Raw genomic sequence first — 23,303 nt, forward strand, 5'->3', positions numbered from 1 at the left:
CTTATATAAAATGTACAAGAAATTCATAGAGGCATTCCTTTCCAACGAATACTTAAGTGGTTCATATATATCTGTGTTGGTTGGATTACTATCGGAATAGTTTTTTTTTTGTTTGTTCTTTCCTTTTATTTGCAAATTTTATTGATTTAGGTGGTTTTACAGAAGAGAACAAGACAGCAAGATATAGCAACTGTGAGATTTAGTAGGAAAATACAGTTAAAGGTGAACGATAAAAGCTTTAAATGACTACTACAGTGCCAAAGGTATTTGCTTTCCATGAGTTTGCGAAAGTTGCAGAGGCTGTTGCAGATCACATTGTGCACGCTCAAAATGATGCGTTAGAGGAGAAACCTTCTTCTTCTTCCGCATCTGGTGGGGCCAATGGGTTTAATTCTCACCAGACAGTTGGAAATAGTCCGAATAGTGGGAATTTTGCTGCCCAGCAGGTTGTTAGGTCTGCTTCTATGAGGAATAATCGGAATAGTTCTGGAACTCAGCTGTCTAAGAACAAAAAAGCGAAGGAGCGTCGTTTTAGAATTGCATTATCAGGAGGATCTTTGATTCAGGTGTTGCACGAGGGGCTTTTGAAGCGGCCCGATGTGAAGTGGGGGAAATGGGATATTTATTTTGCAGATGAAAGACTTGTTCCATTTGAATCTCCCGAAAGCAATTATGGTCAGGCTAAGAGACAAATATTTGATTTGATAGACACTGAGAAGTATGGAGAGCCGAACGTCTACCATATCAACGACTCCCTTATTCACGATCCTTCCGAGTGCGCAGATGATTATGAGAAAGTGTTAATCAAGGGATTTGCCGGTAGGGACTCTGTCAAGCTTCCAATGTTCGACTTGCTATTGCTTGGCTGCGCACCAGATGGCCACATTGCTTCTTTATTCCCTAATTTTCAAGAATCTTTGCGCGAACGTTTGGCTTGGGTTATCCCCGTGACCAATGCGCCAAGTGGGCCTTCGAATAGGGTATCTCTAACCATCCCTGTTATTTGCCATTCCCATCAAGTTACGTTTGTTGTGGAAGGTACTACCAAGGCCCCAGTGGTGAAAACGATAATGGAGAGGCCGGAAAAGGGTCTACCAAGTAGTATTGTTAACGAAGGAGCAGCTGGACGTGTCTCCTGGTTTGTGGACGATGATGCATTGACTGATGTCATGGTAACCAAGAAGAAGTATAAATTCTTGGTTCCTAACCCAAATGCTAATCTGAATAAAATACAATAATACTAAACTTGTGATAATAATGATAAACCTGACGATTTTTATTTTTTTTTTGGTTCATCAGATGCCATCCTCACGGTAGGAGCGATCAAATGCATTAGCCGTCTTTAATTACCTTGATGTTGTGGTCCATCCACTAGAGACATTATCCAATTGCGTTCATTCACTCTTATAATGTATTATTTGATCGTCCTATTTCTGTGAACCTCTATCCGTTACCTATATAACAACCATTGAGATACATATATGAAGTTGAAGAAAAGGGTTACCATTCCAATTCCAATTTTACCAAAGTTGGCTATAAATACTGCCATAGTGAATTCGGGTGCTTTTGCCAGCTGAAGCACCAATTGGACGAGAGAAAATATACCTCCCAACGCATCTAGCATTACACTCAACATCGGGAACCCTTTCATCGACTTATGCTCGAAATTGTGCTTAATTTGTGCAATATATTTAACAACTGACATAGTAATCTTGATCAAATATAGTCTATTGCAGTATAATAGTGTGTTGACATTGTTTCGGCCATATGCCCAATTTTGATACAGGTAGTTAATTGTTATAGCTGCTGCAAACATGAAAGTTAAATATATGAGTCGAACATAAACCACCTTCATACGTCTAGTTGGCTCTGGCTTAAACCCCCACAAGTGCCTACCCCATATAACTTGTGTTGCTAACATCATATTCAAAAACCAGCTATGAATACCATACCAGAAGTCGAACACTGTCAAGGTTGGTTGAACAGCCTCCTCTTGAACTTCTGAATTTGGGTCTGCCCATAGTAAAGCGTATATTAGCATTGATAGGATTAAAGCGCAATACCCCACGCTATTTAGGATGACGTAGTCCTTAGAAACCGCTTTAGTATGGTGAAGCTTCATATTATTCCACAGGGGTGGATACATAGAAACTGACCAGCATCCTACGTAAAGGTACCCAAGCAAATCGATCAAGTCCATTATAAGGCGTCAAATTCGTGGAACAAGGTGTATCGCTTTGTATCTGTATATCTGAGTTATTTACAATCTTATGTTCTACATCCTTAGCTAAGGATCTACGGTTGCTTACATAAACGAATCAGTAGGAATATCATGAAGAATGTATGAGATGGAATTAATACCAGGCTAGTAAATAAAATGACTTACGAGTAGACATTAGGGCTCATATTGGGTGAGACTTTTCTGTAGAAGTAGCTATTTTGGGTGTATAGATAAGTCACTATTTAGTCGTATGTTGTAAGGAAGATTAAGTTCGCGAGAAAAAGGGAAGAAGTAAGGAGGGATCGATATGATCGCTTGGAAGGAAGCTTATTATGCTCTTTATTTCAATGAACTGCTACTGGGTCACGTTAAAATAAACGCTTAAAGTATTAAAAGTCAAAATATTATAAAATACGAATTCTATCCATATATTAGTTTAAGTCAAAAAGGAATCAGATTGTGCATATGTGTATGATACAGTCAAAATTTGGTGTAACTCAAGAAGTCCTGTTCAGCTTTGATCTATTCAAGGAATAATGAAGTGTCTATTGGCACCCGAACCGGCCACGTAGTTATTTGTAGCCCTTTCAAACAAGTACCTTCCATCCTGCAGAGAATACTCAAGGTCTTCACCAATACGTGTCCTATGGGGATCCGTTAGTAAGCCGTCTGAAAGTGAGCCACTACCGCTGCATCTATTTGCTACAGGAGTGTCGTAATTCATACCAAAAAACTCATAGTAATACTCTTCACCTAAAATATGCAATAGAATCTTTTCCTTCAGATTGAAGTAGTAAAATATGGGCACGAAGATCATCGTTATGATCGGTAGGTACAAGTTGAGATAATTAACCAAAGAAATAACTTCCAATTCTTTGTATAGTACTTTTTCGAAGCCGCTCTTAACTGAATGACCTTTTCGTGGTATTAGAGTGATAAAATTGAAGCATAAGGGTACCAATAACCGGCTGGAATAAAGCGAGTAGTATAATGTATTTCTTGGATTGCTGTTTCCATTAGGAATTATATGAAAGTTCTGGAACTTAAATTTGCTTAGGGAAAACAAAGAGCATAGTGTGCAGTATATTAAAAGCGTCATCTCCAAACCAAAATGCTTCCATGTGTTCCCCCAAAACAGCCAACTATGTGCAAATTCTGTGGGTGTTACTTCTAGCAGCACTATAAGCAAAGATAATAACAGAGACACAGCACCAGCAGCCTTTTTAGTAATTATGAATGGCATTGATGTAGAGTTACTCTGGGAACTGACTAACGTGTGTATAATGGTATCGGAACGGCTTTGGTGGTAGACATAGTTATAGTACGCGGAAATAAAGTCATTATAAAGATCATTAAGCTTTTTCAAGCTGATGTGATTCTGATTATTGCTGCTTGGTAGATCAGGAATATGTATTTTCGTCTCGTTGATCGTAACCTGGACTTCCCGCTTACAAGCGTCAATGACCTGATTAACCGCTTCATCAGTACTGGCAACCGCAGATATAGAGAGAATTCTCTCTGCATTGTCTGTCATGTTCAATTTAGCATCGTTCAAGTCATCATTGTTTTGACTCAACTTCACAAACAACTCGATCTCATCATTCTTTTCCAGAAGTAAGGACTTGGGCATCGAAACCAGCCCAGTTGCTAATAATACCAACATGTAGAGTAATGAATACAAATGGGTCAATGAAATAACCAATGGTTTAAAATCGCTAAATCCACGATTCGTGGTGATTTTCAAGTATATCAAACCGCCCACAATACCGGCAGCGCACATCCCATAAAACTTAATATTACATATAAGTGCCTCCCGTATCCTCCTCAATATCCTCCTTCTAGATGGCTCATCAGATCTCCTAGGGAACAGGTACTTAAGATCCAGATATGAGATCAACACAGGAAAAATAAACCAAGAAATAACAAACTCCAGCCAGTAAATAACTGACCATACAGTTACAAAACTAGGTATATTTGGCTCTTCCAACCCTGTATCTCTTCTAATTTTATCGCTGTACGTAAAATATTCCCTTTTCTCGACCTTGTCATCATTAGGAGGCCCTGAATCTTCTACCTGAGCTGAATAGAAAACATCCAATGGTAATAGATATGTTATCGAGAGTAAAACAAACATATTTGCCAACAAAGTCAACAATACAAATGGACAACTATTCTTGTGTGTCTTAAATGATAAGTATCGATTAACAAAACCATATGACAAAATAAAAGCAGCAGCTGAGGCCGCTAAGAATACGAACCAGAACATCTCTAATCGCTTTAATACAGGTACCTGCCTTATATATGCTCTTTCTTTGTACCTCTGCTTTCTTTTATAGGTGGTCTGATTGTTGTGTAACAGTTAAAAAAGAGTTAAGCTATAAAAGTTACGTTAATACCAGCTAACTTCTGAGCGGTTAACAGCTAAACAAAGAAAAAAAGCTTTAATTAGAAGTTATAGCTATGAGTTCAGCTATGGATCTATCTCAATTAGTACCTAATGCTATTGGAATGTTAGCTTATGATGAAAATGGTCAACTTATTGACTCTTCAGGAGTTGGAAAACAAAGAGCAGGTGACATTTTAGAACTGAGTAAGATCGAGTTAGATGATGAAGGCTATGGTATAGTTCGGGATAATGAGGTTGAGATCATTTTATTGAAACAAGGAGGTAAAACTTTGGCAGTTTACCGTAGTTATTTGTAAATAAGGGAGTTAGCGAAAAGGTATAAAAAGAACTATAAAACAGGTTCTAGCCTATAAAATGGTCATGGATGGTTGCCAAAGTTATGAGGGCCAAATGGGTTGTTCCAGCGGGCACCAGGAGTGAACCCAGGAGGTTTTCTAAAGTCTTGTGGATTTTGGGGGTCGAAGCTGCCACCGTAGGGGAGGGGTAATTCAGGCTGGCTGGGAGGCTTGAAGAACATACCGCCTGCTGGCTTCAAACCAGGGTTTGGATTTAGGCTTGGATACTTTTCACCAGTCGGGTAAAGGTCCGAGTTGCCGTAACTGCCGGGGTTGGTGGGGAACGGGTGCCCTCCGAGGTCATTTCTTAACCCTGATTGTATTTCGTACTCGTCCTCAAAGTCAGGCATGTCTGCAGGTCTGCGGGGGTTTGCAGGGAAAGGCTGTTCGTTAAAATCATTTCCTGAGCCTGGTATTTTAAACCTGTCCTCAAAATTCGAGGGAGTGCTGAGAGGTTCTGGGAACTCGGGTCGTGGGAGCTCAGGTCGTACAGATACTTTGGGTTCCTCTTGCAGTTTCGAGGACTGAGCTGTGTGCGTCGACTCTTGGGTTGACTCTTGCAATGGAGAACTTTGCATTGTTGAGGATAGACTAAATTTAGACTGAAAGGCTTGTGAAGCTTGGGATCCACTCGCAGCAATGAGATCCTCTTCATTTTCTGGAGCATTTGTGGGTATATTTAAATCAGCAGTGTAATCAAATATCCCTTCTTTTATCGGCTTATCATTATTACAAATATTGATCATTACTTTCTTACCACTAGACATATCAATAAATATAACTTCTACATTGTCTAACGGCTTCCGGAGTAGTTCATTAGCCTTCTCTTCGTCAATCTTTATGCTTAGTATAGCGCTCTTCTTGCTTTCATCTTTCACTGTAGCATGATTAAGGTTGTTTATGAGGCCTATGTCCTTCAAATAGTTTAACAATAGCGTTTTAGACGCCTTAAGATTCGAATTCATTCTAAACCTTGTATTGTACTGTGTTTATTATTAGTGTAAGCACTTTTCTTACAGTTTCCCTGTTTTAAGGCTTTGAAAATTAATCCCTTACATCTCAGTCTTAGAAAAGAGAAGACTGTTATAAAACAAAAGCGCAATATATACAACAACACATATGTAGTTAAACAACAACTTAAGTTTAATATTTAATCCCTTATAGATATTACAGTAAGGCTCGGCCCCACTACACTACCTTAGTTCGCTGATTTCACCATCGCGAGCAACTAAGCCAATAACATTTAAGAATAAATTCAAGTCTTGATACATCTTATCTTTTTGATATGCGTATACAGGATCTTGAGACTGCTTTCCTAATTCTTCTGCCTTTGTTATGGTACCAAATATTTCATCCCTGATTTCGTCAATAATAATTCTTTGATGATTCAACTTTCCTGACAGTGCTAAAGAAGCGAAAAATTGCCATATGTATGACTGGTCGTAGAACTGTGGGGTTTGCTTCTGCGATAAAGGTGTTTTATTGCCACTAGAACTTGGAGCGTTTTGCTGCTGTGCAGTTGTAAGGGCGATTATCTTGTCCATATATTCCTTTGGAGGGAAAACTGCAAGTAGCTTCGCTTCTAATGAGGTGAAAAGTTTATCGTATACCTCATTCCAGGTTGAAATTTCTGTTGAGGAACTGCCTCCGTTAATATCTTGCTTAATCAATGCTGCACGCGAGATCAAAACTGTGATCAAATTCAATGCAATCTTGGATGTACTAATAAGAGAGATACTGTTGCTCTTTATCAAACACAGCACTAGCCTCATAACCTCAATAAATTCGGCGCTGCTGGATAAGAAAGAAACGATGATCTTTAGGAACGCAGACTGGAATAGCTCGATTCTCTTCAATTGGAAATCTGTAGGGTCTGGGTTCATTCTGAAAGAACTTTTAACAATGATGTTGAGGTGCGATAATTCACTGAAAAAGCAGGAGAATAACCGCATCTTTTGGTCCTTAGAGAGGAAGTTCATTATGCGGGGCATGATCTTCACACCCTTGTCAAACGATAAAATGGAAATGAAAGGACTCACTTCGTGCGCATCATCGTCAATATGCAAAGCTTCCCATAGCTTGGTGGCTTCTGGTTGCTTACCGCTTCTTAGTTGGGCTTCTAGTTCTAAAACTTCCTCGTAGATAGATTCTATCAAGGACAGAACAAATTTTCTACCTCCCGAACGAGATAAAACGGATCCTTGATCTATCGAGCTTGAAATATAGGAAGACCTTCTTCTTGCTTTTGATTTATTGATATCGACTCCTTCTAGGGAATGAGTAACTTCGTCCAATGCACTGGAGGATGAAACAGACTGTTCATCCAAATCAGATTCGTCATCTTTGTGTGTTGGGATCTGCAATTGTCTACGAGGCGCTCTTGAATTCATAGCTGATGAAATCTTTCCTAGAACACCCTCCTTACAGCTATCTAAATCCTTGTTCTTCTGTGGCCTTTCCTTAGCAACAGTAACTGCTTTTTCAACTTGTGATTGCATTCTTTGTAAAGCCACATCTGCACGTTTGTAACGGCCACCAAGACGATGACCGGAGTGCTCCAAATACGCTCTTGCAATTAAGCCCTTGTTGGATTCACCGACAATTCCACCGCGCTGAATAATCTTATAAACCTGGAAATAGAAATCCTCATTGTATGGGTCCTCAGTCACAATCTGTGATAGTTGGTATCTTGTGATAAAGTCCTTGTCACGAGGAGTCATAACACCGGAGTGCTTTAAAATTTTGTCAACCTTTGCCTGACGAATTTGGAAGCGCTTCTGCTCTTCCTCCGTTAAAGGTTCATGATGTTTTCTAACAGTACCACGGCGAAACTCTCTTGGAGTATGTGGCGGTGTTGGCACTTGATTTTGTGCTACTGGGGCTGGACATGGTGGTCCTTGGGACAATGAAGTAGTTTGTGTTGGTGGCGACAAAAGCTGTTCAGGCATCTTTGGCGTAGCCTGTTGAGCAGACATCATTAACATTTGCTGCTGGGCGTGGGTTTTAGACTGAGGAGGTTGTTGCTGTTGCTGTTGCTGTTGTTGTTCAGGTTGTGGGATTTGTTTGGGAGGCATTTCACCTTGTAAACCAGGAGGTGGAGGTGGCATAGCAATTTGATGCATTTGCGCCTGTGATGGCTGCTGACCTTGCTGCTGAGGTTGATTCATCATCATTAGCATTTGCTGGAATTGAGGTGGGACAGCTTGTGGGAATTGAGCAGGCATTCCTTGGGGGGTGTACTGGTACTGTTGAGGAGGCTGTTGGACATAGCCTTGGGGCGCAAATCCATAACCTGTTACAGGCATTCCTTGAGGTGGCATCCCGATAAATGATGGAGGCATTGCCATCTGACCTTGTTGTGAAACAGGTTGCTGCTTCTGCCCTACCACCTGCTGTGCAGCAAGTGGATGCTGATCAGCAGGTCGCATTCCATCCTGCGGCATCGGCTGATTCCCCCACAATGATTCCATCGGCTTCAAATCAACATTTTCATCAAATTTTTGACGCTGTTGGGACGCTGCGGTCGCATAGGAAATTGTAGGTTGTACCTCAGATGACCTAGCACTTGCTACTTCTAGAGCTCCCTTTCCATACCCAAAATCAAAGTCATTACCTAGATCTGCACCATCACCAAAGGTTTCTGAATTTAAATAATCATCTTCTTCCTGTTCATGCTCACCAAACCCTTGATACGTATCTTCAAAATCCAATTCGTTACCAAGTTCATCAGCTTTTTGACCGTTTGGAGGTAAGCTTGTATCAAAGCCAAAAAAGGACATTTAAATGAGTAATATGAGCAGTATATAATTGCAACTCGCCGCCTTTGATGGTTTATTTAATTAGAGTAGTTCCTACGGTAAACAATACCTGTGAATTGAGTTTAAATGACCAGAATCCCTGAAAATTTTTTTTATCGTTATAAAAACCCACGTCGACACCGTGAATAGTGACATACTAACTGATATTATTATGTTAAGCGGCTATTGCTTATAAAGTACAGCGGTTAAATCCTCATTGTCCTTGGAATTCCCATTATGTATACCAAAACCAGTATTATATCAGTATGCTTACCTTTCGCCTTTTATTTGCGTGGTAATCCACATTTATAATGAGTATATAGCAGTGACATTATATACATTTTGTGAAGAGAAATATTTAATTGGAGCGTGGTGAGTGCTTTCATTTCATAAGCAAGTTAGTAGGCCATCTTCCTACCTGTTATGGTCCTCCTTTGTTCATCCTGATCACGCTCTTCGCTATCAACCTTCGCCCTGTTCAACACTTTTATAAAAGAGTTGACTCTGTGACGCATTCTTGTGTGCATGTAAGCTTTAGAGCACTTGATGTGATAGTGGAAGTAATTCCGGAAAAGAGCCAATTGGCACACAGACGAAAACTGTAAATCAGGAGTTGCAAAATGACGTGGGAATAACACGAATGTAATGAATCTCTTGCTCTTGTCATTAAGAGTTTCACGTGACACCACAGATGCAATTTCCAAGGGCACACTCTGGGCAAAGAGCACTTGTGGGGCCGACTGAATAGAGCGGTTTCTCTTTCTGGCATCAACAAATTCCTGCAAGAACACCTTACCAAAAACTTTATCGGTTTCTCCATTGAAAACAGTTTCAAATATAACAGTGATACGGTCGCCGGATGGCTTAATATAGATGTTTTCGTCGTCTCTATAGCGGATAACGTGTACTGTAGAAGACTCTTGTTGCTCTTCTGGAAGTTGTGCTAGGCGAGCATTTTCGTCAAAAGCCAATTGGAAGACATACGACATTACATATATTTTTAGGAGTGAAATCTGCACAATACTGTCTGTCGTCAATGAATTCAAGTCCACTAGCAATGTGTGATCATACCCTGGATTTGGGGTACGCTGTGAAGAAATACCTGGCAAAACGTCGTACTTTCCCTGCAAGTAATCAAGGAGCCCTGGTCCTGCTTTCTGCACACTCTCCCAAGCTTTCGTCCTAATACTCACGTATAACTTGCCTGAATCATTCTCGTCATTAATAATATGGAAAGTAACATAGTCAAAGTCTGATAAGATCTGATCCGAGACCTTAGGTTTGCCATTCTTGTAAGATTCTAGGGCCTCAGTAAGCGTCTTGATCAGCAACAAATTGTGAGGCTTTAAATGCAACATTGGTAATTCTATTCACACTGATTGACCTTTCGCAAAACTCAAATCCTATGACTCCTTCTATAATGCTTGCACCTGGCCTCCTTGCGAACATTCTCCAGGTGTTATGGGTTCTATTGAAGCCCCACCCCTTTCATGAAAAAATCTATCGTCTATAATGACATCATTCTTTTATTACATTATAATCTCTATGACTAGGTATATCTATGTACAAGCTCACTCTAGATCTTCCTGGAATCAGTCAGCCTGTGGCTTCTTAACACCGTACTTGGATCTAGACGTAATTCTGTTTGCGACACCTGCCAGATCTCCCGCTCCACGGACCAAATGATATTTCACACCAGGTAGATCCTGCACACGACCCCCACGAACGTAAACAATACTGTGTTCTTGAGCATTATGTCCTTCTCCTGGTATATAAGCCGATATAATATTACCGTTGGTTAATCTAACCCTGCAAGCCTTTCTTTGCGCAGAATTTGGCTTTTTAGGCTTAAGAATCATAACTCTTAAAACAACACCTTTACGAATCGGACATTTGTCTAATGCAGGAGATTCTGTGATTCTTTTACGTTTTGGGGGAGTAACACCTCTTCTGATTTGATTTAATGTTGCTAAAGCTGGAGAGGTTATGGAGAAATGGCGAGCGTTATAAAATAAATGAGATGTATTCAATGACAGCGAAGGAAAAAGATGCTTAAGTGGACTAAGCTTTGAAAGCAGCATTTTGTACTTGACTATTAATCAATGATATCACAGTCTACGCCGCTATAATAATTCGGTATGTATCCTCAACAACAGTTCTAGCTTTACCTGCGGTGAAAATTTTGATGAGCTTCGCTTCAGTTCAACCGCCATAAAATTCGACGATAAAGATTATTAAATATCACGTGATACCGTTTATTAGCTGCAATAAGTGATAGGAGTGAAGCGGTTGAGTGATGATGGGGTATGATGCTATATTTGACTGGCTATAACGGTTAAGGGATTGTTCTGTTGCCCTCGCGCGGGATCTACCTACCGGGATTTTTCCTTATGGTAAGTAACGTAGATATTAATAGACGGCCATAACTTACAACCAACCTTAAAATACATAATGTTGTGTAAGTGGAATTCTGCTTACTAGCAAATCACAGATATCATGGGTCGCTCACAACCATATATATATTTGAGACCCTGGAATGTGTTGGGCAAAAGATCTAGCAACCCAATGGCTAGTAATGTGGGTAATAGTGTTGCTTCGCAAAGGATAGCCGCGAAGGATAACCATATGCTCAGAATAGATTTACGAAAGTTTCCAAGCTTTCTAGGCCATTGTTCTAGTCGAATCAACCGCAGAATGAATGAGGATGCTTATTCAATGCAGATGTTGAAGTTTCCAAAATCCTCAGAGGAGGTAGCATGCATTAATTCTAAAAGGATCACAAATCGCTCCCAGCACTGGGCAAAACAGCTGGAATTTGACAAGTCGGTTCTTAACATCTCAATTTTCGATGGCCATGGAGGCGACAGAGTATCGCAACTACTGTCGAAGAAGTTACATGAATGGCTGGTAACAACTTATCCTTCAAAAAGGGCTTTTGATAATGTTTTGAAAAGTTATTGGAAAATAGTTGGTGGTGAATATTGGAAATCAATATATGAGACAAGGAATCAATTCTACGAGCGGTTTATAAAATCTTGTAACACTAAGGAGGAACTAGTGCTGCAAGATTCCGAGATGTCAGGATCCAGGATGATATTTGATAAATGGGGGAACCTTATCGATAAAACCAGTTTACTTAATGAGTATGATCGACTGCGCTTCTATCTGGCATACCTAAAGCATGATCTTGAAGATATATGTGGTTTCAAGACTACTGAAGAGAGTGACAAGTACGCGGGGGGTTCTACGGCTTCGAGCATCTTTTTGACTACATATAATGAAGAGCAATCATATGATGAATCTTTTGTGATAAATCCTGAAATCTTGTTTAAATTGGTTATAACGCAGGTTGGCGATACAAAGATAATACTCTGCGACAAGAATGGCATTGCACACCCCTTGGCAAAAACTCACAATCCATCATCTACACGAGAATCACGCAGACTAGGCGGGCATTTCCAAACCGACTCGTTTGGTGACACACGCTTCCTGGATAGTTTTGCTAACACTAGAGCCTTTGGAGATCGCGCCGGTAAGTCTCAAGGGCTAACATGTGAACCAGATATATATTCATATGTTATAGGCTCTACCAGACTGTTACCCAAATCTGAACACTCAAAACTGCAATTTGGCGGGGACGAATGTTTCGTATGTCTAGTAACTGACGGTGTATCTGATTTGATGAGTGACCAGGAGCTTGTAGACTTAATAACTTCGACTGTTAACAACAGAGGGCTCAAAGTTGCCTCTCCGCAGTACTGTACAGAGGAAGTGATTCGATATCTCATGGCGATAGGCGGCAAACATGCAGACAACGCTACATGTTTAATATTAAGACTACCAAATTGGGGAAACTGGCCCGTAATTGACCGCACAGGTGCGATCAGGGAAGAAAAGCTAATGACTTCTTAGACAGAAATGAAAGAAGCAATGTATAGCGGAGGGTCGGGCACTTATTCATATATTTTGCCATTATCCAACTATATACAGGTGTGCAAAGAATACGCTACACCGAAAGGTTTAATACATCCATTATATCCATTAAATAGAAAAGCTTCAGCGGTTTTTCATTCCTTTTCATTTTTATGTATCAGCTGTTCTTAGTTTGAGTGTATTTGAATCTCTTTCTTGTAGGAACAAATTCACCTAATTTACTTCCCACCATATCTTCCGTAACTTCAAAAGCAACATAGTCCTTTCCATTATGAACTTGGAATTTTAGCCCTACAAAAGGTGGCAGGATTGTAGCTGATCTAGCATTTGTTCTTATTGGTGTACCTTTTGCCATAGCTTCTTTGATTGGAAGAGGTACAATATTCGGACCTTTCCAAACGGAACGGGCGAGTAGTCTGAGAGATTGTTGCATTATTACAGCTTCAATAAACTAGATGGCCCTTAGCTATGTTTTATATTGCAACCTGTAGCTTCTCCTGTGAAGAGTTAAAATTTTCTAAGGTATGTATGTAAATATTGAAAATTTGAAAATCTACAGAGATGGGCATCGCAAACTCATTTTAACATTAATACAGATAATAAACAAAACCAAAACCCATATACGATGTTTGCGGCTCGGTTTGACCCAAATTCATATAATGAACAGGTTAATACTGAAAGTGTGCCAATTATCCCTATTAAAAGAGTGCATGAGGATGACGATGATAATGATAGCAGCTTAAGTGATGACGAGGAAAATAATAAAGAGGAAGCTTCTTCTAATTCTGAATCTGAATCTGAACAGGATGCTATCGAAGATAACCACGATGAAGCTGTAAATAATGAAACAAGCGATTCAGAAAACTTACACTCAAAGCATCACGCTGTTCTAAGCAGATTCCAGCAGACAATATCTCTACAAGACAAGATTAATAATAAGGATGAAGTAGCAGATGATAAAAAAGATGATGAATCAAATTTTATCCATGATATTGCACCTATTCCACAACCTGAGAAGGTTAAGAATCTTAGACGTGTTGATACGTATGAACATAAGTTAACTGCATGGAAAAATACAACAATGGTTCATTACAAGAATTCGGAAGTTAAAGCATTCAGCGAGTACTCTAGTATCCTTAGTGGGAAGTTACTCGCAAATATTGAAAATAATTTTTCTAAAGAGACGTTTCCAATCCAAGCAAGCTTGTTGGACAACGTTTTGTCAAAGCTAACGACATCGTTCAACGTTTCAAAAAGGAAGTTTACGAGGCATGTTGGTGATCTCCTTGTTAATGCATCTACTGGTTCTGGAAAAACCTTAGCATATTCGATTCCTATAGTGCATGTGTTGCAGAACCGTGTTGTTAACAAGCTACGGGCCATTGTTCTAGTTCCCACTAAAATTTTAATACATCAGGTTTACGAAACAATGGCTACCCTAACAAAGGGCAGTAGTTTGATTGTAGGTGTATCAAAGATAGAGAACTCTCTTAACGATGAATATCTGAAGTTTAAATCACAGGAGCCCGATATCCTCGTGATAACTCCTGGTAGATTAGTGGACCATCTACAACTGTCTACATTCTCTTTGAAGAATCTGAAGTTCTTGGTTCTTGATGAAGCCGACAGGTTATTAAACCAATCCTTCCAGAACTGGTGTACAGTACTCAAAAGACATATAAAGGAAGACAAGCTAGATAAAAATTCTGGAAACGTGATAAAGATGGTTTTCTCGGCGACGCTAACTACCAACACCGAAAAGTTGCATTCCTTACAGCTGCACGACCCAACACTGTTCTTGATGGACTCTATTAAACTCTACACAATGCCCAAGCAGCTGCAAGAATACAATTTGTGCGTACCGACCGCTAAGAGTTTTGCAAAACCGCTAGTTTTGTTGCGCACTTTGTCACAAATCAAAGAAGCACAAGTAAAGGCTCTGGTGTTTGTAAAGAGTAACGAAGCTTCTCTCAGATTAGCAGCTCTGCTCCAATTAATGCTTAATAAGGCTTTGGGACCCGAAGAACTTGAGATATTCTCCATCAACAATAATAAGAGCCCTGCTCTCAACAAGAAACTCATCTCTGCCTTTTCTAAGACCTCTACTGTTCCAAAACTATTAATATCCACCGATGTTATGTCCAGAGGTGTTGATATAACCAACATTACTCACGTCATAAACTATGACCCACCAATTTCATCCCAGCAATATGTTCACAGATGTGGAAGAACCGCAAGAGCTAATACCAGCGGTACCGCGATCAATATACTCGTAGGAAAAGGCGAATTAAAGTTCTGGCAAAGCCATATAGATACAGATCTAAACAGGGAGCCTGATGGATGCCAAGCTCAAGATTACACTGAGGAATTCCTATCAACAATTTTGAACATTGATGAACATGAGAAGTCTTATTACGAAGAATGCCTCGATGAATTGAAGCGCAACGTCCTTAGTGGATAGTATATCAGTTACATAGTATATAAATCAGCATATAAACTATTTAACTGAATTGAAACATTACTAATGCATTCCATTATTTGGTTGACTTCAACTGACGTAAACCTAGTTAATAACGTGAACTACTATCAGATGATTTTTATTACTTAACATTCTGACCTATTTCATAACTACTAAAAAAACGCATTAAAGTAAAACTCACTTAACGATCAAGTAGCAGTGTTATGGTTCAATTTGACACTATATGTCTCCCAACAAATATATTCTAACACCACCGGACGATTTGCACCCTTTGAATGGAGATGAAGCGAATCAAGAGAAGGTATATCCAGATTTTGAACCTTGGTCCCATAATTCAATGGATGACAAGTTATTACTTAGTTACGTTGGTAAAGGACACTATAATGGCGCTAAAGTTAACTTTGAAAGCATATCTGCTCGCTCTTCTTTGCAGGAGTCACTACCGAAGGTTGCGGACATGCTGGCAGACCAGTTTTCTAAAGTCATTCAACTAAGGGAGCAAAATATAAATAAGATTTCATCAACTACAGACGAAAATACAGCTGTTAAGCCAAAATTTATGGATTTGGCAGGTCCTGGTTTTAGTCTGCCTAATAGAGTAACTTTAACTGATCAAAGAAAAGCTCAGTGGTTACAAGAACTTAGCTCACCGAATGTGTCATTGGGGAAACTTGCAAAGTCTATACCTTACGGGTTTAAACGAAAGCAAATTCTGGAGCAATGTTACCTGAAGCAAATACCCATTCAAAGGGCGATTTGGTTAATTGAAAGTAGTTATGCCATGGATTGGAAATCGTCGACAAGCAAATTAAAACCAGGACAAACGGCCGAATCGGTTGTTAGTCAACTTTATAATCTTTGGACTAATAATATGGTAAGTATAATGGAGAGGCTAATATTTGAAATGCCAAAGTACTACAATGATATTGGACAATTGAAAGTTTGGAAATTACGGGTCTCCTATTACATTAAATTAATAGGGAATTGTTATAGCATGGGATTACTAGATAAAGCCGTGTTCACTCACTGGTTGGTTGAAGTAGTGGAAAAGATTGAGAACTTTGAATTTCTACCTTTATGTCTCCATCTACTAAGTGTGTTTTGGGCGGAATTATGTCCGATACCGATTGAGGGTGATATGCCAGGCGAAACGTTTATAATATCGAAGGTTACAAGCGTTCTTCTGCAGAAATACCATATAGTGACTCAAAGCAAGGCAATGATAAATGATGAAAATTGCATTATCAATGACCTACAAAGGAATGCGAAACTTAAAGAAACCATTTTGGGAAAGCTGAAATCGTTCATCCTGGACATATTCCACAATCAGTCATTAGAGGCATTTATAATGCCAAATCAGAACTGGGACATGTACAAAAGCTGCTTATATGATATTGTTGGCGTAGATAAAATGATGGGTGAGAAGTCTATTGTTATTAAAAAGAAATTGGAGTTAATTACTTACCGGAATGATTCTTTAAAGTTTAATTCTCTTACCCAATGTTCCAAGAATCTCCATCAAGGATGTGATAACGATCCCATGGATATCGATAGTAATGAATTGAATGGCTTATTGTTTGTACCATGCATCGATCCGGAAATTACCACTATTCTTGATAATGTCACTCCAGGTTATGATTGGAGCAATTTTGTTCAACAGAAATTTACTCATGTTGAACAAGTCATACAGTTGATTGTTTGGGCTATAACTCCTTCGCGTAAGTCCAGATATGACAGTGCTCATCTGGTTGCCAAGTTGGTGCTTTTAAAATCCACTTCTCAAGAAAGCTTACAGGAATATAACATGGAGGATTTTATATGGAAGTTTGTTTTCCATCTTTCAAAACTATCCGAATCCGAACTAACAAATATTGTGACTATGCCCAATTTGTTTGAGTTATTGAATATATTCATCTCTTACGGTATCATTAAAGTCCCCACATATATCAGAAAGCTAATCAGTTCTGGTATTATGTATATTCCCGATTCAAAAGACAAATTCTTTCATTGCAGATTGTTAATAAACTTGAAAGTTTCACCACTGATGAAGAATCAATATAATATGGTTTTGAAGAACATAATGGAGTATGATTCCACCTACTTTACCAACTTTAATTATGATCAGTTACAAAACCTATTAGCAATGGCCAGGGAACAACTTTTATTAGATGACTTTGAAGATTTACCCGCGCAACCGATAAGTGTTAAAATCTGGGTTTCAGAGTGGTATTTGAGTTACATCTGTTCCCCTGCTGATGACGGACTAAAAAAAGTTGATAGAGCTACAATTATGAAGAACTTTACCATCTTTAGTGTCCATTTAAAAGAAGTAATTCACTTTTATAAATGGGTCGAGTTTATCGTATATCATCAGTTACTATTGGATCTCGATGCACTTAACGCTCTGGTTGATATTTTATTATGTTACGAAAACTTACTGCCACTTCTTGTGAATGATCTGATCCTATTCATGAAAACCATAATTCATATTTATTCTAAGGAACTAAGGAAAACTGACAGGACATCTTATGAAGTCAGAGAATTTAATCATTTTTGGAAGTTTTTTATGAAGAACTTTCCATATCTAGTCGAACTTGATTCCGACCTACAGTTACAGCTAGCAGAAGTTTATGATTCAGAAAGAAGTCGCATAGAAAAGCTCACAAAATCAAATGTGGATGCACTTGCTTTATACTGTGATATAAATGAGATTCATGACGAAAATCTAGTGAAATTTAATGCTCATACCTTTCCCAGTATTTTCCAACAAAATTTGAAGACATTATTAAAATCTGACGACGATGATGCTAGGAAGAATGCACATAAAAGCCTCTTGCTCCTAATGATAGCAAACATAGGAGATTACAACAAATTTATGTCTATATTTTTGAAAAGAAAAGATTTTGAAATAGAGCAGTTGATCATGCTTATATCACTAAAGCTGTTAACACTTGATCTAGTTCACAAGGTGATTGGAGAGAAATTCTTGCCAGAAATAATATGCAAGAGTGAATATTCTTACGGATTATGGTTTGAATTGCACAAGAAAAGATATATTCGGAAAAATCTCAAATTAATAACGTCAATCTGCCAGCCATCAAAATTGCCAACTAATAACAACTTCTTTATTGATATTTTGGTGGAACATGGGACCTGCACGAAATTACAGGAGCAAACTTGTTCTATCCTTTATAATTATTTGAAACAACATAAAGGAGATTATTCTTTGATTGTCCGGCTTCTAAATTATGGTATTCCTGTAGAATTGCTTGAGGAGGAAGAGATTGTAATTAACCCAACAAAGCTCTACAGTCGGTTGAATTTTACTAATATGTGGATATTTCAAGCCCTCACAAAGTTCTACACTGAAGCACTTCTGAACGAGGAACTATCAGATGGTCAGACTATGAAGGATTTTGTTTTTGAAGTTATTGACTTAACAAAACATGACGTGCTATGCTCACACGTTTTTAACATGGTTACGCATGTAGAAGTCATCGAAAAGTTGCTGCAAGTTGTAGAAGCTGACTTCTTTAAAAAATGTCTTTCGGATGAGCCAGATGACGTCCAATTCCTGACGGTAATGATTGAAACTATAATGACATTATCTCGGAAAGTGAATCAAGGTAAAGATAGAATAATAATGGATGATAACTCATACCAATTACTGCAGCGCTCAATGGAAAAATTTAGCAGCATGGACCAAACCTCCCTAAAAAACGCAGGTACTAAATTGAATATTTATCTTAAGATATTCCTTGTCCACCAGAGGTTTATTTTTAATAAAATATGCGAGTCTATACGACAGAATTATACTATGTGCAGCAAGTTGCCAAAATCTTTAAGACTTTTATTTGAAAACACTGGCTTTGATTTGAAATTAAAGTTACTGTTATACGATATATTGTCCTCATTAAAGTCCATGGCCATATATGAATCAACTAGGAAACCAGAAGTCTCGATAAATGGTAGAAAGTTTAATGTTCCTGAAGAGTTACAGAACTTACCTCCATTTCACATATCCTCATTCCTGGACGAAAGTATGTCAATTACTAAAAACGATTTCAACTCTCTAGGGATTAAAGAACACGAAATCATGAATGAGAGGAATGACAAGAACCATTTCTTCATATACAATAAAAAGAAAAAGCAATACGAATGCGAGTTAGACGTTGAACCTTTTCAGTTGTTGATCAACTATCAAAGCAAAGAGCCAGGTATTAATGGCCATTGCTTCAATGACACTGTTTTGAGCTTAAATCTGTTTGATGCCAGATTTGACAGAAAAAACCCAACATGACATTATAATAATGAAAAACAAACGATAAAATACTGTGCTATTCTCCTAGTATTAGTCTTCCATCATTATGAATACAGTTATATACATCATATAAGTGTGTGATACGTATCATTACATGAGATTTGAAGAGTTTATATTTTACGACGGAATCTGTCCATCTAACATGATTTAATGTCTTATAAACGCTCTATTTCAAGAGTCGTTTCCACATTTTGAAAAAACGTCCTAACACATTTATCGATTTCCAATCTTAGTGCCAATTCTTCCTCGTTTGAACCGCCTTTCATATTGAGTCTCATTAGAACAATATAGAAGTTGAAGTTGACATTAGAAATTATCAAATCAGTATATTTGAACGTGCAATTAGACTTGAATGCATTTAACTGTTCTATCTTTTCCCCTAACTTTGCTTTCACTATGGTAGGTTCGTATTCTTGGTCAAAGAACATCTTAGAACGCATATGCATTTCTGGAACATAATCTTCCTCAATCACGGCGCCAGAATCCTCAGCTTTCGCTGGCTTTACAAAATCTTTGTCTGCCAGGAACATACCACCCTGTGATTCAAGCGAAGTTACAGGAAAACCCATAAGAAGCATTGTTCCAGTCCATTTTACCACTTTTAGGCCGTAATAAATAATAAAAAGGGCAATACTAATTGTAGCAACAAAATCTGTAAACCTTGTAAACCCTGCTATTATTGGATACATCATAAGATAACTGGTATACAGCAAGGTAATAAAAGGTGTCTTTGTTTTGTACTTATTATCAATATTGTTCTTGGAATAAAACGTAAACCACAGAGTAGCAGTAGAAATAACTGCCGAAGCACATAATACAGAATACCAGAGTAACATATCACTATCTGTAATGCTCGAATTGTGAGAATGTGGGATATTTTCAACAAGGTCAACATGTTGTTCATGGTTACTACTTTCAACGAATAAAACAACTATCTCCTCCACAACATGAAATACCAAATCTAAACCAACAAAGCACATAGAGATGGCAAATCCAAAAGAAATCAATACATCAATACGTTTCAAACCAAATGGGTATCTTATCGTACTTGTGCCCCATACCTCGAAGTAAGATAACAGATCGATAAACACGACAGCCAATGAGCCCAATATATCGTACAGGATGAAATGCGATAGTGTAAAGAAATTCGTCCAAGTATTAGATTGACCGAAATGAAATACTGTAAGGCAAGATAGCGCCTGTAGCACAACTAAACCCAATTGTATATGGTGGGTTGGCCATGTAAAATTCAATTTTAGATCTGAAAAATCTGGCACAGGTAGCGATTTTGCAATATTCAAAGGAACTTTCACTTCTGGTTCTTGAAAGAAGTTCATTGATACCGATGAGTGCTTATACCGATGTCCCTTACGGAACAATGTACGCGATCCTGATTGTGGTGGTTGTAGTGATGATGACGAGAAATTAAATGGGCCCCCATCACTCTTTCCTGAAGGTTTGTTACCGCGAGTTGCAATTCGTTCAGGTGATGGTGATCTTGTGTTTCTATTTGGAGATCTAGTTCTGTTAACTGGAGGAAGTTTCGGTATGGGCACATACTTTAGAGACTGAGAATTTCGCTTACTAGCACTACCAGAATACCCTTGGCCTACTTGATAAGGCACAAAATTTTCATCTACAGTAGTCTGGTTAGCACTTGAAAAGACTGAATCGCCTCCAAATATAAAGCCCTTATTCATTATCAATGAAGTAGATGAGTTGTTACTTTCTTTATTGGAATAAAATGAAAGCCGTTTGCCTTGTTGCGATCCAGGAACGCTAGCATATAAATCTGAGGCATCTTCAACAGTGCTACACGTTACATCCGGACTGTCTTCCTCTTCTATTATGCTATTCATTGCTCGCGTAGGTGTTTGCGGCTGTCTATTTGAGGTCAAACTTGAATTTTGAAGACCTTCCTCTTCTGAAAATGAAATTACTGATGGGTGTAAGATATCTACCTCATCTGCATCTATATTAAACATTTTCTCGCTACCATTGATAGTAACTTTGTCTTTTATTGAATTCTTGTTCATGTTCGCGTGATGCGCAATGCCCGATAACCGGCGTTCACTTCTTCATACACAGAACACAACAGCTAGTGATAAATACCTTTAACAAGTTGTTATTCACGTATTATTGCACTAATATCTAGGAAATGAGCTGGATATTCTTGCTTTTACCTACCACAATGTCAATGATTGGTCCACCATTATAGTACCTTGACAGTAGACTCAAACCAAAATATCAATTCAAAACTTTAATCACGTGCAAATCACATGACGTCGTGTGCGACGATACGCCACGACAGACACTCAGAATAAGGTAGTAACTATAGAGGAAGCTTATATATTGCCAGTGTCTTACAACGCAAAACTACTAAGATGAGTATAAACTACTAACTGGATCAGACCATTCATGCAGACCACTTGCACAGCCTCATGCTTAAATTGCAGACATCTAAACTCGTGTGAAATATACGAGTCGTCTTTTCAGGGGTCAACATAATGATACAATTCTTGCTGCCAAGGAATTGGTCAAAGTCGCGAATTCCTTTTCTAGCTCCTGGACCAGGAACGCCAAAAGGCCACAGAAAGCTCCTGACATAGCGACGTGGCCTTAACTGCGCTGCCCGACTTAGATTAACCTGTATCAGGAATGCGGTAAGGAAGCTATTCTTATGAACCTGCTACATAACAAACATTTTGAGGTCACGTCTGCTGCAATATAAAAATACAATTGAAGATATCAACATCACTTACCGGCGCAATCTGTTTTGTTTTGGCAACAAATGCTCTTATCCATGTAGGTATGTCAACATATTATAAAACGCTTTTTTACATTACTTCCACTTGTAGACAACTGATGTGCAATTCTAGGGATCCAGAGACATTTGCGCCACGCTAACTTAAATTTAGCCAAGGCTATAGGTCTGGACTCTTATAACAACCTACCTAAATCTAAATCCTGGATAATTGCAGAGATGTATAGTCCGGGTCATGCAGACAGTCACATGACCAAATACAAGCCAAATATTACGTAGTTTGACATCGGAGTAACAGTAGAATTTTTGTCTCGATACTATAAACAGCCAAATACAAGCTAAGAATAGTCGTCCTAGGATGATTGAAGCTCAACAAGATATCAGTACACAGCCACTTATCTATCGTATCATGTTACATATAATGGTGAACTCTAATGATGCCCAGTCTAACGGTTGATACCATCATGTGACGGCTGATACCGTCAGGTGACGCTACTACTAATATTTGAAAAATTAGTGATATTTGAAAATAAGCACCTCGAAGGTTGCTACGTAACGCTCTTAAGAAGCTTGATGAGCTATTCAGCGTCCTTAATTTACCTTAATTCACTATTGTAGTTCTAAATGACCGATCACTACTAACTCGGTAAAGTAAGCTGTTTACTAAATGGGTGGCAAAAGAAAAAAAAAAAACTTTAAATGAAAAATGGAATAAGGATAAAACAAAACATACATAAAGTAGCATCGTTAATGAGTTGCTTTAATACTTTAAGGAGACCATTTTTAACCTGCGGTTTTATAATCCACTTTGTATTTTAAACTATAAGGCGTTGATTTGAGACCCTTAGAAGTCACTGTGTGAATAGAACGCCGAAATTATTTTCAGGTAAATACAGGGACCCTGCTATAGGTAATAACAAAAGGTAATAAAACAATCAAGTGCAAGGTTGTTAAATCTATATTTTGTGCAGAACGTGGTTGTAAAAGGTACTTTTTTTATTGAAATCAACGTACCTATTAAGCGTTTTGGTCAAAACCGACGCAAT

The 23,303-nt window shown here is 38.5% G+C and overlaps 13 protein-coding genes across 13 annotated transcripts; 5 read left to right on the forward strand and 8 right to left on the reverse strand.

The window, feature by feature from the left end:
• Positions 1 to 242: 242 nt before the first annotated feature.
• Positions 243 to 1,238, forward strand: SOL1 (Sol1p; the record flags this gene model as incomplete). The annotated part of the gene is made up of 1 exon (XM_018134191.1): positions 243 to 1,238. One exon carries the CDS (start codon positions 243 to 245, stop codon positions 1,236 to 1,238), a length of 996 nt encoding a protein of 331 aa, XP_017989537.1.
• Positions 1,239 to 1,450: 212 nt separating this feature from the next.
• ERS1 (cystinosin-like protein ERS1) lies at positions 1,451 to 2,200 on the reverse strand (the record flags this gene model as incomplete). Its single annotated transcript, XM_018134190.1, has 1 exon — positions 1,451 to 2,200. One exon carries the CDS (start codon positions 2,198 to 2,200, stop codon positions 1,451 to 1,453), a length of 750 nt encoding a protein of 249 aa, XP_017989538.1.
• A 547-nt stretch (positions 2,201 to 2,747) lies between these two features.
• On the reverse strand, positions 2,748 to 4,487 carry AW171_hschr84592 (HHL227Cp; the record flags this gene model as incomplete). The annotated part of the gene is made up of 1 exon (XM_018134189.1): positions 2,748 to 4,487. One exon carries the CDS (start codon positions 4,485 to 4,487, stop codon positions 2,748 to 2,750), a length of 1,740 nt encoding a protein of 579 aa, XP_017989539.1.
• Positions 4,488 to 4,681: 194 nt separating this feature from the next.
• AW171_hschr84593 (DUF3215 domain-containing protein) lies at positions 4,682 to 4,924 on the forward strand (the record flags this gene model as incomplete). The annotated part of the gene is made up of 1 exon (XM_018134188.1): positions 4,682 to 4,924. One exon carries the CDS (start codon positions 4,682 to 4,684, stop codon positions 4,922 to 4,924), a length of 243 nt encoding a protein of 80 aa, XP_017989540.1.
• Positions 4,925 to 4,986: 62 nt separating this feature from the next.
• On the reverse strand, positions 4,987 to 5,928 carry FUB1 (Fub1p; the record flags this gene model as incomplete). Its single annotated transcript, XM_018134187.1, has 1 exon — positions 4,987 to 5,928. One exon carries the CDS (start codon positions 5,926 to 5,928, stop codon positions 4,987 to 4,989), a length of 942 nt encoding a protein of 313 aa, XP_017989541.1.
• Positions 5,929 to 6,156: 228 nt separating this feature from the next.
• On the reverse strand, positions 6,157 to 8,742 carry PAT1 (deadenylation-dependent mRNA-decapping factor PAT1; the record flags this gene model as incomplete). Its single annotated transcript, XM_018134186.1, has 1 exon — positions 6,157 to 8,742. The coding sequence occupies one exon, from the start codon at positions 8,740 to 8,742 to the stop codon at positions 6,157 to 6,159; it is 2,586 nt and encodes an 861-aa protein (XP_017989542.1).
• A 416-nt stretch (positions 8,743 to 9,158) lies between these two features.
• Positions 9,159 to 10,118, reverse strand: ARC35 (Arc35p; the record flags this gene model as incomplete). Its single annotated transcript, XM_018134185.1, has 1 exon — positions 9,159 to 10,118. One exon carries the CDS (start codon positions 10,116 to 10,118, stop codon positions 9,159 to 9,161), a length of 960 nt encoding a protein of 319 aa, XP_017989543.1.
• Positions 10,119 to 10,352: 234 nt separating this feature from the next.
• Positions 10,353 to 10,841, reverse strand: MRPS12 (mitochondrial 37S ribosomal protein uS12m; the record flags this gene model as incomplete). The annotated part of the gene is made up of 1 exon (XM_018134184.1): positions 10,353 to 10,841. The coding sequence occupies one exon, from the start codon at positions 10,839 to 10,841 to the stop codon at positions 10,353 to 10,355; it is 489 nt and encodes a 162-aa protein (XP_017989544.1).
• Positions 10,842 to 11,256: 415 nt separating this feature from the next.
• PTC6 (type 2C protein phosphatase PTC6) lies at positions 11,257 to 12,672 on the forward strand (the record flags this gene model as incomplete). The annotated part of the gene is made up of 1 exon (XM_018134183.1): positions 11,257 to 12,672. One exon carries the CDS (start codon positions 11,257 to 11,259, stop codon positions 12,670 to 12,672), a length of 1,416 nt encoding a protein of 471 aa, XP_017989545.1.
• A 178-nt stretch (positions 12,673 to 12,850) lies between these two features.
• Positions 12,851 to 13,126, reverse strand: RSM19 (mitochondrial 37S ribosomal protein uS19m; the record flags this gene model as incomplete). The annotated part of the gene is made up of 1 exon (XM_018134182.1): positions 12,851 to 13,126. The coding sequence occupies one exon, from the start codon at positions 13,124 to 13,126 to the stop codon at positions 12,851 to 12,853; it is 276 nt and encodes a 91-aa protein (XP_017989546.1).
• Positions 13,127 to 13,318: 192 nt separating this feature from the next.
• DBP6 (putative ATP-dependent RNA helicase DBP6) lies at positions 13,319 to 15,154 on the forward strand (the record flags this gene model as incomplete). Its single annotated transcript, XM_018134181.1, has 1 exon — positions 13,319 to 15,154. One exon carries the CDS (start codon positions 13,319 to 13,321, stop codon positions 15,152 to 15,154), a length of 1,836 nt encoding a protein of 611 aa, XP_017989547.1.
• A 241-nt stretch (positions 15,155 to 15,395) lies between these two features.
• Positions 15,396 to 19,472, forward strand: SRB8 (Srb8p; the record flags this gene model as incomplete). The annotated part of the gene is made up of 1 exon (XM_018134180.1): positions 15,396 to 19,472. One exon carries the CDS (start codon positions 15,396 to 15,398, stop codon positions 19,470 to 19,472), a length of 4,077 nt encoding a protein of 1,358 aa, XP_017989548.1.
• A 176-nt stretch (positions 19,473 to 19,648) lies between these two features.
• ZRG17 (Zn(2+) transporter ZRG17) lies at positions 19,649 to 21,529 on the reverse strand (the record flags this gene model as incomplete). Its single annotated transcript, XM_018134179.1, has 1 exon — positions 19,649 to 21,529. The coding sequence occupies one exon, from the start codon at positions 21,527 to 21,529 to the stop codon at positions 19,649 to 19,651; it is 1,881 nt and encodes a 626-aa protein (XP_017989549.1).
• Between the last annotated feature and the right edge of the window lie 1,774 nt (positions 21,530 to 23,303).

This window comes from Eremothecium sinecaudum, chromosome VIII (assembly GCF_001548555.1).
Source record: "Eremothecium sinecaudum strain ATCC 58844 chromosome VIII, complete sequence".
In the NCBI taxonomy this organism is placed as follows: Eukaryota; Fungi; Ascomycota; class Saccharomycetes; order Saccharomycetales; family Saccharomycetaceae; genus Eremothecium; species Eremothecium sinecaudum.